Here is a 12,604-nt window from a genome sequence, read left to right as displayed (position 1 = left end):
CACCTCTAATTTCAGATTATTACCTTATTTTAAAATAGTATTTCTTGATTAAAGCAATGGCAGATTTCTCTTTGAATTTTTCTATGTAAATTATGTCTTATAGCCTCGTGTAGAAATTTCAGACGATGGAAATAACACCAGTATAGTGATTTTAGATTTTGAGAAGAGAACTGAAAAAAAAAGGACATATCAAATTCCAAATCTATCATAAATGCACACACAGTGTAAGCTAGAAGGCCCTAGGGAGTGGTTCCAAACTACACATTCTGCCACCACAACCCTCCAGATTTCCTTAGGAGGGCCTGTTAGTTTAGGGCTGAACTGGTGGGCAAGTACACTTTGGAAAAGCACTCCTGGAGATTCTGATAATGAACCAACTCCCTCCCATCCTCAATGCCATTATCAGTAATATCGTTCCAACGCCCGCAGCTGATGCTCTTCATGCTACTCTTCTTTTACCAAATGTTAACTGAGTGACGTCATTAGAAAAGGGCATCTTTAATTCAACTGACATTTATCCAGTTTTTAGGAGGTAAAAATAATTCCAGGAATGACAAATCAATTTTACCTCCTTTCACAAAAAATATTTCAAAACTACATAACAAATTCTGAACTTAAAGATGTTACCAGTCATAGCTTTTCAGTTAAAGTATTTAAGTTGGCTAAATATATTTCAATTAATCAAATTTTCACTACCAAGTAGCAGTTAAAAAAAAAAAAAGTTCCAACATTCCTTACAATCCACTTAAGAAAGATAACTCAGATTTTTTTGAGCAAGTAAATATAGAGTATCTTTTCAAGGTTACCATAATTCTCTCATTGTACATTATACGTCATATCCTACAGAGTTCAGATGCAGAAAATTTTATTATTTACAGGTATTGTTAGGTAAAACTAGTTAAAAAGTAATTCTTTTTCAAACTAATACTCAAGTTTTAACAGTGTTCATTAATATTCATACTCCAATTCATTAGAATGTATCTCACAATCCCCAAACATCTTCAACTTTAATATTATTCTCAATTTTTAGTGGTTTATTTAACTATAAAGCACATTAAGAAATATGATGGATATCTCTCAAACTCCAGACCTTCAAACTATTACAACGTGTACATTAACAACCTTGAATCCCCTACAAAAACTTCCAAGAGTTGTCAAATCTAGTCTACACACAGTAAGGCCCAAATAATAAAAACAAATTTAGGAAACAAATAAGAAAACATACTTACCTTAATTGGAGCACTACTAAACTTAATTTTTCTATTTGCTGGGATATCTTCTTCTTCTGGCAATCCAACAATTTCTGAGTATTCCATATCAGGTTGATAGTAATTGTTTTCATCACTATCCTCCTGCTCACCCTGTTCAGTGCCTGTCTCTCCCCAGTCTGAATTATACCTGGATCTTACCCTGTATACATTATAGTCACTGTGCATGTAAACATGGGAACTCTCAAAATTATTTGAATCTTCAGGTACTTCCTTTCCATAACTGGATCCAGAAATATCACCAGAGGTGAAATCACCACCTGCAAGTTCTTTTCTCTGTTGCTTTGCTGCCTCACTCCCAACTAAATTAGCTTCAGCATCTCCTAAAGGTTCATTTTGTGGCGAAGGGATTTCAGACTCTAATGATGCCTTATTTTCTGCAAAAGATTCTTTAGGGATGTCTTTGCCAATACTGTCAGGAGTCTCTTGGTTAGAAGTTGAGACCTCAGTTTCCTTGCTCTGCTGTATGTCTTCACTAGGCATTGAAGCTAGAGAGGTACTTTTAGAAGCCACTTCTGTTCCTGGAGTTGTATTGCTCTTCTGAGCATCCTCTGCATTAGTACCTTGTTTCTTTGAAGGAGACCAAGAATTAGAATCCTTAAGGTGACCAAAAGTGTCAAGAATCGTAACTGTAGGTGACAAATTCAGTGGATAATGCCCAGTAACTGAGTATTTTTCACTGTTTTCAGCCTTCTCTGACACAGTGGCACTGGGGGAGTCTGTATTCTCAAATACTGCACTCAGTTGACTCACAGTGGGGGAGACAGCATCTGTCCGAGAGCTAAGGCTATCCAAGGAATCAGTACTGCCTCTGTTGGACTTGGAACCACCCCATTCATCCTGAGGTTCACTCCCTCCAGCTTTCTCTTTCTTTGGGGAATAGCGGTTGTTTTGTCCTGATTCATGTACACTTCTCTCAAACATCTTCCGAGTTTCTGTGAACTTAGAATATGAAGGGCCATCATACATTGTGTCAAATCTACTAATTCGTTCTGAGACAGAGGACTCCAACTTGACCACTGAGCCATCTGTTTTCTCCAGAAATTCTTTAGGCTTCATCCTTCTCTGAGGAGATGAAGATCCACCTTTCGCCCTTGTTTTGGCAATGACTGCAGCATTTTCATTGGGTTCCATACCCATCTGCATAAATAAGTTTTTAATTCTATTGACATTAGAGCCATATTTCCTCCCCCTGCTCTGCTGTGAGCCATCGCCTTCTTTTGGTTTTTGTTCCCCATCTGACTTGGGTTTGTCAAAGGTACTTTTCAGGGCCTGGAACTCAGTTCTATATGCATTTCTATGAGGAGAGGCACTTCTGAGAGTGGTTCGTTCACCTGAAGACTCTGTTTTCAACATTTTTACTCCAGGGATGAAAAGCCAATGTTCATAATGATTTAAAAAGAAAACAAACAAATAATAATAATAATAAAAAAAGCACTTTCTTCTCTAATCACCAGTATTTGGTCAAGAAAAAGTACCTCTCAAATGGCATACTCTGTCAGTGATCGTCCCAACAGGTGTATTAAGAAATTATTCACAGTCAAGAGTTACACAAAATGGCTTTTTCAAAGCAAGACTACAGGTTCATCTGTAACAGAAAAGAATGAATTTCTGAATTCATTTAATGACTTGAATTTATATTTAGTCAAACAACATACACTTTACTTTCAAAGTGGCTCAGCCATACATTTCTTTCAAACAAAAGAAATTACTTACTGAAATGGGAAGTTAAAAATTATATGTTATATAATTCTCACTGGTCTTTGGTAACAAAATGTTTCAGACACAATCTGGAGCTCCCTACTAAAATCACAAACACATACACAAACAAGTTGCACAGAAGTACACTAGAACACAACATTTTAGCCCAAGTTTTAGTTGCTTTTGTGAAAGTCCTTAAAAAGAAATCAGCAATTCACAGATCTTTAAGTCATTAAACTGTCCATAAAACCAACTTCATTTGGGATTATACAAAATCAGGCAGAACTTATTTTTTCTGTAGAATACAATTAAGTTTGGAATCTATGTTTACAAACTCCAAAACATGCCTATAGAGGCTTGTTTCAATCTTTCTGGTCCAATATTCTCATCTACAGTATCCCCAATGCAACACTAGTGCAATTTCACACCAAAAATGCAGAAGAAAGTTCTTAAATGGCACTAAGATTCACTATAAATTCAGTTATATCCAATATTTGGAAGTTTCCTAACACTGGATATCATTAATTATGGAGTGGGATTAGAATATAATGGGAATGTGACAATCTGAAAGCAAATATACCATGAAATCTCTTTTTACAGCCCTGATTTATTTATTCCTCTTGCCTCTTACTACAAGCTCAAAATGCAAGGCAATGCTTGCTTACTGGTCTCCTCTAATTCACAGTTGATTTTTATATCAACAGCCCAGCAATCAAATACGCTAATATCTGCCGAAGAGCAGCAAGGCAGTTTGTAAAGATTTTAAATTTTGTTTTTGTTTTTTTAATATTAGACTGAAACCTATCACCCTCAGACACAATCAGCAGTGAGGGAGCACACACTTTTCACTTAAATCGTCTCCAAACTGGGCTCCTGGCCCAGCACGCATGCATGGCCCATGCAGACAAACAAGGGTTTAGAGTGTGGTGTCTTTTTGTAAAGCATCGACAATCTCCTTTAACCCTGACATTTTCTAAAAGCCATAAACCCCCTCCCTCACCCTCTACTCACCCACCCCACTCCCTCCCCGGCCAATTCCAACCCCAGGGGGCGGGGGCGATGGGGCCGCCAGGGATTCAAAACCTGCCCTCACAAAAGACAAACATAAACAACACCAACTTGAGAGGCAGCCGATTCCCAAGCCTGGTTCGGGACGCAATCCCTCGGCCCCGGGGCAGGGCCGGGAGAGCAGGTGACGCCAAGCGCTATGGTAGGAGGTCGCAGACTAGCTTTGTGCCAAGAAGCACCTTAAGTCCTAATACGTTGGCTGCGGCTCCCAGCGGCTGCCAGGCGGATCCCAATGTGGCACGGGGAGAGCCGAGCTCCCTGGCCACATTAAAAATAAAAAAAATTACAGGATAATGAGAATAAATCCCTTTGTTTTTCCTCCTCATATGCCAAGAAACAATAGATCCAACTGATAATGCCTCCGATCTTCAACCTATCGCTCCCAAACCACAGCCCACCCCCACCCCCAGCCTGCAACTCAGCCTTTGTACATCCCGATTTTTTTTTTCCCCTCTTTATCTCCACCCTCCCCAACTCCTAGCCCAGAGCACAGCCTCCCCCTTACCCGAGCGGGAGCCACCGCTGGCGAGGAGGGTCGGGCCGCCGCGGCTCCCACCCCCTCCTAGGAGGTGCCCCTCAGCCCCACAGTGGCCGCGGCTAGACTCCGCGCCGTCCCGCTGGGTGCCCCGCCACCCGCTCCTCACGGTGCAGCGCCGAGGGCGGCGGTGGCGGCCGCTTCCACTTGCGCTTCGGCCCCCACGTGAGCCCTGCAGGCGGCAGGCGGCCCCGGGAGGCGCGTTATGCTCCCCAACGCCATTGCGGACGGGCGGCGGCCCGGGCACCGTCGCGCTCGCGCACACGGGCCGGCCAGGGTGGGGGGTGCCGGCTGGGGAAGGGGCTTCGCCACGTGCGGCCACCCGCGACGACCCAGGAAGGATGGATGTAATGAAGGACAGGCCGTGGGGGTGAGGAAGGCCCAGGGTAACAGGTGCCTCACCTCGGCTGATGGGATTAACTCTAGGGCCGCAGAGAGAGGGAGCCCGGCTGCAAAATCCCAGGAGAGGGAGAGAGAGGGAGCCTCTGGCGGCCAGCGGAGGGCGAAAAGCACAGAGAGGCCCGAGGCGAGGCCGCCCCACCCCCTCAGCGGAGGGCAAGGGGCCTGTAGGGCCTGGGGCAGGCCTGCTCCTCTGGGGCCTGTCTGCCTTAAGGCGCAGGTGGTGGTTCCGGAACTGGCATCTTTGGCTGTCCGCTGCCTGGGCCCCACTTACTTTGCAGTTAACTCCATAATCCCAGGGCATTCAAAACGTTGGTACACTATCCTGGGCTGGAAGGCTGAAACCTAGGCCTAAATCCAGTGTACCAGTCTCTAGGGCCTCCACTTAGGCCACGAGGTCTGGCTTAGTATCTCTAAGGCCCCACTGCTAAAAGGGAAGGGATGAGGGGGTCCTCTGACTTCATTTTCTGGAGGAGTGTTACACAGCACCCCCCTTTTATAAATGCTCAGCACCTTCCGCTTTACCACACCCAAAAATCTTGAAAGTGTTAGAGCTTTTAGGCATACCTCTTTTTATTGTTTTGCAGATTTTGCGGTTTTTTACCAAATGAAAGTTCTTGGCAACCCAGTGTCCAGCAAGTCTTACTGGCTGCCATTTTCCTAATACCATGTGCCACATTTTCTTTAAGGTATGTACATTTTTTAGACACTTAGACTACAGTATAGTATAAGTATAACTTTTATGTGCACTGGGAAACCAAAAACTTCAAGTGACTCTCTTCATTGCAATATTCACATTATCACCATGGTCTGAAACTGAGTATACAGTATCTCTGAGATGTGTATAAAATTGGGCATGACTGTCAATAAAGTTACTTAAATCTACTTCCCCCAAACTCTATGAAATAGGAATTCTTAAATGGTTATTTTTGAAAAAGTAAAAACATGACTCGTATAGAAATATAAAATGAACATGTGTCAAAAATTATATTTAATTAATACGGGGAATGGTAAGATACTGCAATCCATTCAAATCAGAATCTGAACAGATATATATACATATAGACAAAGAGAAAAGAGGCAAAACTGCTTAACATCCTATAGAGCAGTAAAAACAATGTTTGGATCTATCTGTTCTATAGGGCAAAAGTCAATTTTATCTCTAAAGGACAAAATTAATTTGCATTAATATAAATTTCTACAGCTTTCAGGGTTGTAAAAGAGCCTAGTCAAAGAGAGGCAAAGGTGTAGGCTAGTATAGCATAAGATAAATCCCAGCGTCCTGTAGATAGCACCCAGCATTCCATTGAGACAGCAACTAGTAATCTTTTGACGATTTCAAAGTCTTTCACAAGCTTTTCCAAAAGATCTACTGTTAACCTGCATTTTATAGAAAGGAAAATTGAAGTTTGGGTTTTGTAATTTACCCACAGTTTATTAGCTAGTAAATGGTAAGGACAGATGTTAACTCAGGCAAGTTTCTAAACAGAATCTGTATTTTGGGGAGCAAAATCTCTTTCCCTGAATTTCAAAAGGACACCTATATATCTTTTATTTTGAAGGGTGATGTTTGTTTTTTCTTTTCTCCAAAGCTCACCAAATTCTGGGTCCTTTCCCAACAAATTGGCATTCTCTGTCTACATAGTACATGTCACTTCTGTAAGCATAAACAGATGTAACCGGCAATGTGAGGGGGCTGTGGTTCCAGTTTCCACTTTTGGAAAGAACATTTATGCTGTCTGGAATAATTTAGTGGAAAAGGTCCTGTCATTTATTTGCAGTATGGAAACTAGGTTTTTTAGTAGAATAACTTAAGTAAGTGCAGAACCCAATCACTGAGTTTTGTCTGTAAAAGAGGGGGCGGAGTTGGCAATAAAATTAGTCTTACACCTCTTTGCAATAAGATGATTCATACAGAAATGCAGCCAAAAGAATTTGGTTGCTTTCGGGCTTATTTTTTTTAAATGTGAAACTTCTGGAAAAATTCTTAACTGAAGAATTGAATGACAGAGTTTTTTTTTAATATAATGCTGATAATTTAAGATTCCTGGATTGCCTATCATCTACCTTCCACTTCTAACACTTCCTTGAGTGTTCATCTATTGCTACTCAATACATGTGGCTATTTAAATTTCAATTAATTAAAATTACATACAATTAAAGATTAGATTCCTTAATCATGCTAGCCATATTTGAAAGGTTCAGTAGCTACATGGCTAGTGGCTACCATATTGAACAGTACAGAAATAGAGCATTTCCATCACACAAATTTCTGTCGGGCAGTGCTGTGCTAGACAGTTTGTATGACTATGAGATAGGAGAGGTACATTGATTTTATAAGGGTAAGTGAAATTCAATAAACCTTTATAATTTAAAACTTTAATGTATTAGGTATTAAAGGTCATGAGTTTTGCATGTTCAAACTGGGAGGGCTAATGCTAGGTGGTGGAGAGTGAAGTTCAGTACTGACCTGCAAAGCCTCCAAAATGTTAAGCATTTGGAGGTGTTCGATTTTCATGTATGATTTCTCAACCTTTCATAAATTCTGTGGTACATTGTGAGCTGTTATTCTCCTTCCCTTTACAACCATTAGTATCATGATTAGTACAGAAGGTAGATTAGTAAATAAACAAAAAGTACAGAACATAGTCTACATTGTTTAGGGGTTCTCTGAATATATATATATATTTAATGCACTTTTTATTGTGAACTTTAACATATATACATAACAGTGATAACTTTCAAAGTATGATTTAACAAGTATTTAGAGAGCAAATTTGAAAGAATGTCATGGGTCACAGTTCCACAACTTCAGCTATTTCCATAATTGTAAATACAGCATATGTACAGAAAGGTATTAACTTTCAATGTACAGCTCAACAAGCAGTTATATAGGTAATTTCAAAAATTGTTATGGGTTCCATTCCCACAGTTTAAGTTCTTTCCTTATTATGCAATATAGGGTATATACAGAAAGGTGAAGACTTTCAAAGCACAATTCAACAAATAGCTATAGAGCAAATTTCAAAGGATGTTTCAGGTTACAGTTCCACCATGTCATTTACCTCCTTCCAGCTATTCCAACACCCCAGCATCTAAAAATATATATATGTTTATATAAAGTTTCAGTATTCATAGAACTTTATTAAATCTTGTTTGTTGCTACTCCTTCCTCTCAATCTATTTCTCCATCTTCAGAGGTGTCTAGACAGTGAGCACCCTAACTTGTTCATACTGAAAGCAGGTGTTGACATTATGGGGATATATTTTTATATATTTTTAAAGTTTTCTTTAATGGATATTCAGAAGTAGCTATTCAAAAAATTAACCAATCCATGCGTATAAATGGAACATTGGGTGCAGCTGAAAATCAAGTCTAAATCAAGTTTTAAGACTAGGGAAAACTGACTACACTGGGCCTGAAGACTTAATTTATACCTGAAGTGCACCTGGCTGGTTGCTGGTTAGTGAAAGTTTATGAAGGGAGAGAAAAGTATAGAACACGATTTAAGGGTGTCTAGAAGAAAGTCTTTATGGAGGAGGCAAGTAATGGTGGAGTAAGGCCTATAACTAATGTTACATATAGCTTTAGAGTAAAAGGTATTTTAGTTATACTAATAGTTCCTAACCAATACTAATAAGAAAAATTTTTCAATAGTGACAAAGCAGCTTGTTTACCAAAAGTTTAGTTATAACTATAACCAAGAAATTAAAAATTAATAAATGATTATGATTACAGAATCATTATATAGATGGTTTTTCTTTCTGAAGTTAATCATTGAAATTACTGTAACTGAACTAGTATCACCCTTGTTTACAGTTACTATTGTAATGGTTATTCTAGCCTAGTCTCAGCCCTGTTTACAGTTACTATTATAATGGTCATTCTGGCCTGGTCTCAGGCTTGTATATACTTAATATTGCAGTGGTAACTCCATCCATTCCCCCTTGTTTAAATCCATAAAAACCGTGAACTCCTTAGACTGGGGGAGACAGATTTTTGGACTGATAGGCTGTCTGATCTCCTGCTTCACAGGTAGCAGTAAACTCTTTCTCTCTTTGAAATCCCAGTGTCATAGATTGGCTGTTCTGTGTATTGGGCAGAGATCCTCAGATTTGTTTGGTATCATAACTACTTCTTTCACATTTGTAAATATCGTAGTACTTTGTTGCCCTCTGTGTTGAATGTTGATATTCAGTTATATTGAAGAATTCATCTTTTAAAATAACCATCCAATTTAAGGGTAAAATTTTAAGTTTATACCTTTTAGTCTTATGGTATTTCACACACACTCCATTGTAGGTAAAGACAAAATATTTCTCCAAAATAGTAAGAGTTCTCAGATTCACATTCAGAATAAGTCAAAAATATCTCTCATTTGTCTGATTTTGTGATGTTAGCTATAAAGTCGAGATTAAATTAATAAATGTATTTTATAACTTAGAAGATACCATATTTGCCCAAATACATAGATTATGATTCAGCATGGTTTTATATCCATACTTGTGGCTTGGGCATGACAGAAAATTTATACTATCACCGTTGTTCATTTCTCATTCTATAATACATCCAGTATCTTGGCTTTTTGGCCTAACAGTAGGCTCGTGATAGGTTTGAGCATTTACTTTTATTTGCTATGAGTTATACATTGTAGAAATCCTTGCGATCCCTTAAGATGATTTTGAAATTATTTTTAATATCTACAAAATGTAAATATAGGTTTAGTATGTTCTACAAATAAACCACAGTGAATTTACACAGTATGTTTAGGCCAAGGTGAGACATTCTCTATTTCCTATTATTAGTTTATTTGGCTATCCACACAAAACTCAGAAAAAAACAAGAGTTTTATTGGAATAGACATTGACTGGTATAGTATGTTCATTTCTGTCACCACTTCTAAAGTTGAAGTGATAAGAGCTACAAACATTCTTTTTAGTTTTCAACTTTATAATGATGCAAGTTGTGTGTTTAAAGACAGGTGTGAGGTATTTATCTGTCTCTTTAGAAGCCCATTTCACTTTCAGTATATTGCGCCTCTGGCCGGAGAATTCTACTCTATATGCCAAACCTCCACCCACAGAGTGCACCTGATCTCTGGCATCCTTGGGACTTGGAAACTGTCCAACATGCTCCAGAAAAACCTATTTTAAGACTGAAACAAATCGAGGAAACACAGTGATCCTTCATTGAGAAATTAGTTAGTGATATGTCAATTGAAATTCAAATTGAAAGTATTTTACTGAAACTCATTCAATACTCTTTGTATTAGCATAGTTCTTCTTTTACACAAAATGAAGGGGAAAATAGTTGTCAAAGACACTGTTTGCGAAAACTGAGGGAAAGGAATCAAAGAATTACGAAGGTTTATCAGGAGTGTCTCTGTTCTGTGGTGGCATTAACCTTGGTTAAGCAACTGTAAAAATAAATAAATAGCTATAAACACCTCTCTTTACAATTAAACAGGAGAAGTCTGTGACTTTATTTCCACTTCTAGTCTATTTCTAGTAGTAAAACTTGAAGGGAGTCCATAATAGTCCTCAGGCAGGTTAGAGCAGGGACCTGAGAGGAGAGAGAAAATACCGTGAAGAAGCCCTTGAGTGAGGACAGTTAATCAAGGTCAGGAGAGCCGTCCTGCACAGACAACCTGCCTGTGGCTACCTACCTACACAAAACACCCGGCAGCAGCCTACCCACCCAAATGCACTATCTACCACCAGGCGCCACCCTGGAAAGAAGGGAGGGTAGGAGCTTGAACGAGGAGGAGAAGGGGAAAAAGTAAAGCTGAGCAATAAACAGCAGCTGGGACCAACCACCCTGCCTGAGTGACTCATCTACTATCAAGCATCTACAAAGGAGGGAGAAGGGGAAGGTAATAAAATAGTTAATAAAAATTACAAAAGGAACAAAAATGTATAAAAGCAGATTACCCCAACTTGGGGGGCCTGTTGCCTCTATCTTCTTGTGAGAGTGCCTGCATGTTCCTTCTCTGCACGTGTACTCAGTAAACTTTCTCCATCTGTGCTTTGCCCTTGAATTCTTTCTTGCAGCATGGCCAAGAACGTAGGAACTAAAAGCCAGCAACAATCCCGCTTTGTACAAAATTCACATAACAAATGGCATGTTAAGAAAATTCTAGTATTTAAATTGTATGTGTGGTCATCTGCTTTTAGAATTAATTCAGTAAGAAACTTGCTCTGAGGATGTTTATACATTTTCCATAAATTCCTTAACTGCCATAATTCCAGTGTCTCACATAAATTCTTATAAATTGCCATTTTTGACACATTGCTCCAAAGAAAGTTTTAAAAATGGATCATAATGGCTTACATATTTATACAACATTAACAACTACTTATCTTCTTTCAGTGGGCAGATCTTGAGCAACCAGTCCTCTCATTCTTATTTATCCTAAGACAGTATCCAACACTGATTGTATCTGGAAAGGTTGCTAGTCTTAGAGTTAATTTCTTCTTATTAAACCACTAACAGATATTCATGATATCTTTGCTTTGGTTAGATTCTAAATGCCTTGATGAATCACACACTTTCTGGGCTTTTGTTGTTGTTAGAAGGAAAAAGCTTTCCAAATTAAATTCTAAGATTTTAGTGTTATAAGAAAATATATATATGTAGAGAGAGAGAGACTACATAAAATAGACAAGTTAGTCTAGAAAAATGTATCTTAAACCTGCTCTTTTAATTGTGCAAAACTGTTGAAATCTACATTTAATATGGTCAGTGAAATGGAATTTTCTGAGCACAGCTCTCTCATATATAAAAAGAATAGTTTAGAAATTATTTTGTAAAATTGAATATTTGACCGTTTGAGCCCAAGTTCTCAATTTGAGCATCAATTAGATCCAGATTCCATAGGATAATCACAACTCCACAACAAGGCCTTCCGTCTTAGCCTTGAATGATTCTCTGGCTTATAAGCCAAGCATTTATTCCCTTACACCAATTTATTTTTTAAAGGAAAGCCATGGGCACCAAGGGGATATGTGTCTATGCAAAAAGGCAATATACTATATTTTTCATATTGAATTTTGACAATAAAAACTTAAATAATCTAAACACCTTATTTATTTTGTGACTAAAGAAACCGCATAGTGAATAGCTGAAGCAGCTTAACATCTAATCTAGCTGGGTCCTCAAAGGACATGAAATTCATATTTTATGACACTGAGGATAGAAACAATTAATGTGAGATGAAATTGAGCTGATATGAATTAAAATTTTAGAAGGAGATTAAATACTGTAGTTTTAGAAACAAAACCAGGATATCTTCTTTTCCAGGAATGTAAAATAGACCTGCTATAGCTTTAAAGGAAAGGAAACTGAATTTCTTGGATTTTTCTTCTATTTTACTTTGTTCTATAGCATCTAACAATCATGTCTAACATTATTTTGAGAAGCCTGAATAATTTTCTTATAATAAATTATATCTCTGTGAGTACAGTGTATTATAATATAATTTATGCGAAGTATACAGATTTTGCAAATTTTTAAATTGAACATATCTCAAGAGCCTCAGAAATGAAGCAACATACAATCAAATGATGGACTACCACATACTGACTTGAAGGAGAGTTGGACCTAGGTCAAATGAAACATTTTGATGCATAAACA

At 38.3% G+C, this 12,604-nt stretch overlaps 1 protein-coding gene across 16 annotated transcripts in view; it reads right to left on the bottom strand.

The window, feature by feature from the left end:
• PPP1R9A (protein phosphatase 1 regulatory subunit 9A) overlaps positions 1–5,177 on the bottom strand; it is a 429,978-nt gene extending 424,801 nt beyond the window's left edge. For 3 of the 16 annotated variants that reach the window (XM_037836699.1, XM_037836703.1, XM_037836712.1), the window contains exons 1-2: positions 4,089–4,370; positions 1,230–2,856 (exon numbers count right to left, since the gene is read on the bottom strand). In XM_037836699.1, the coding sequence (XP_037692627.1) occupies positions 1,230–2,624 (1,395 nt within the window). In that variant the 5' untranslated portion in view covers positions 2,625–2,856; positions 4,089–4,370. The other 13 variants (XM_037836702.1, XM_037836704.1, XM_037836705.1 and 10 more) reach the window with 9 other exon arrangements.
• Between the last annotated feature and the right edge of the window lie 7,427 nt (positions 5,178–12,604).

The sequence above is a fragment of the Choloepus didactylus genome, chromosome 5, assembly GCF_015220235.1.
Source record: "Choloepus didactylus isolate mChoDid1 chromosome 5, mChoDid1.pri, whole genome shotgun sequence".
Classification (NCBI taxonomy): Eukaryota; Metazoa; Chordata; class Mammalia; order Pilosa; family Megalonychidae; genus Choloepus; species Choloepus didactylus.
Note: the sequence above shows the minus strand (reverse complement) of the source record. Positions and strands in the feature narration are given on the sequence as shown.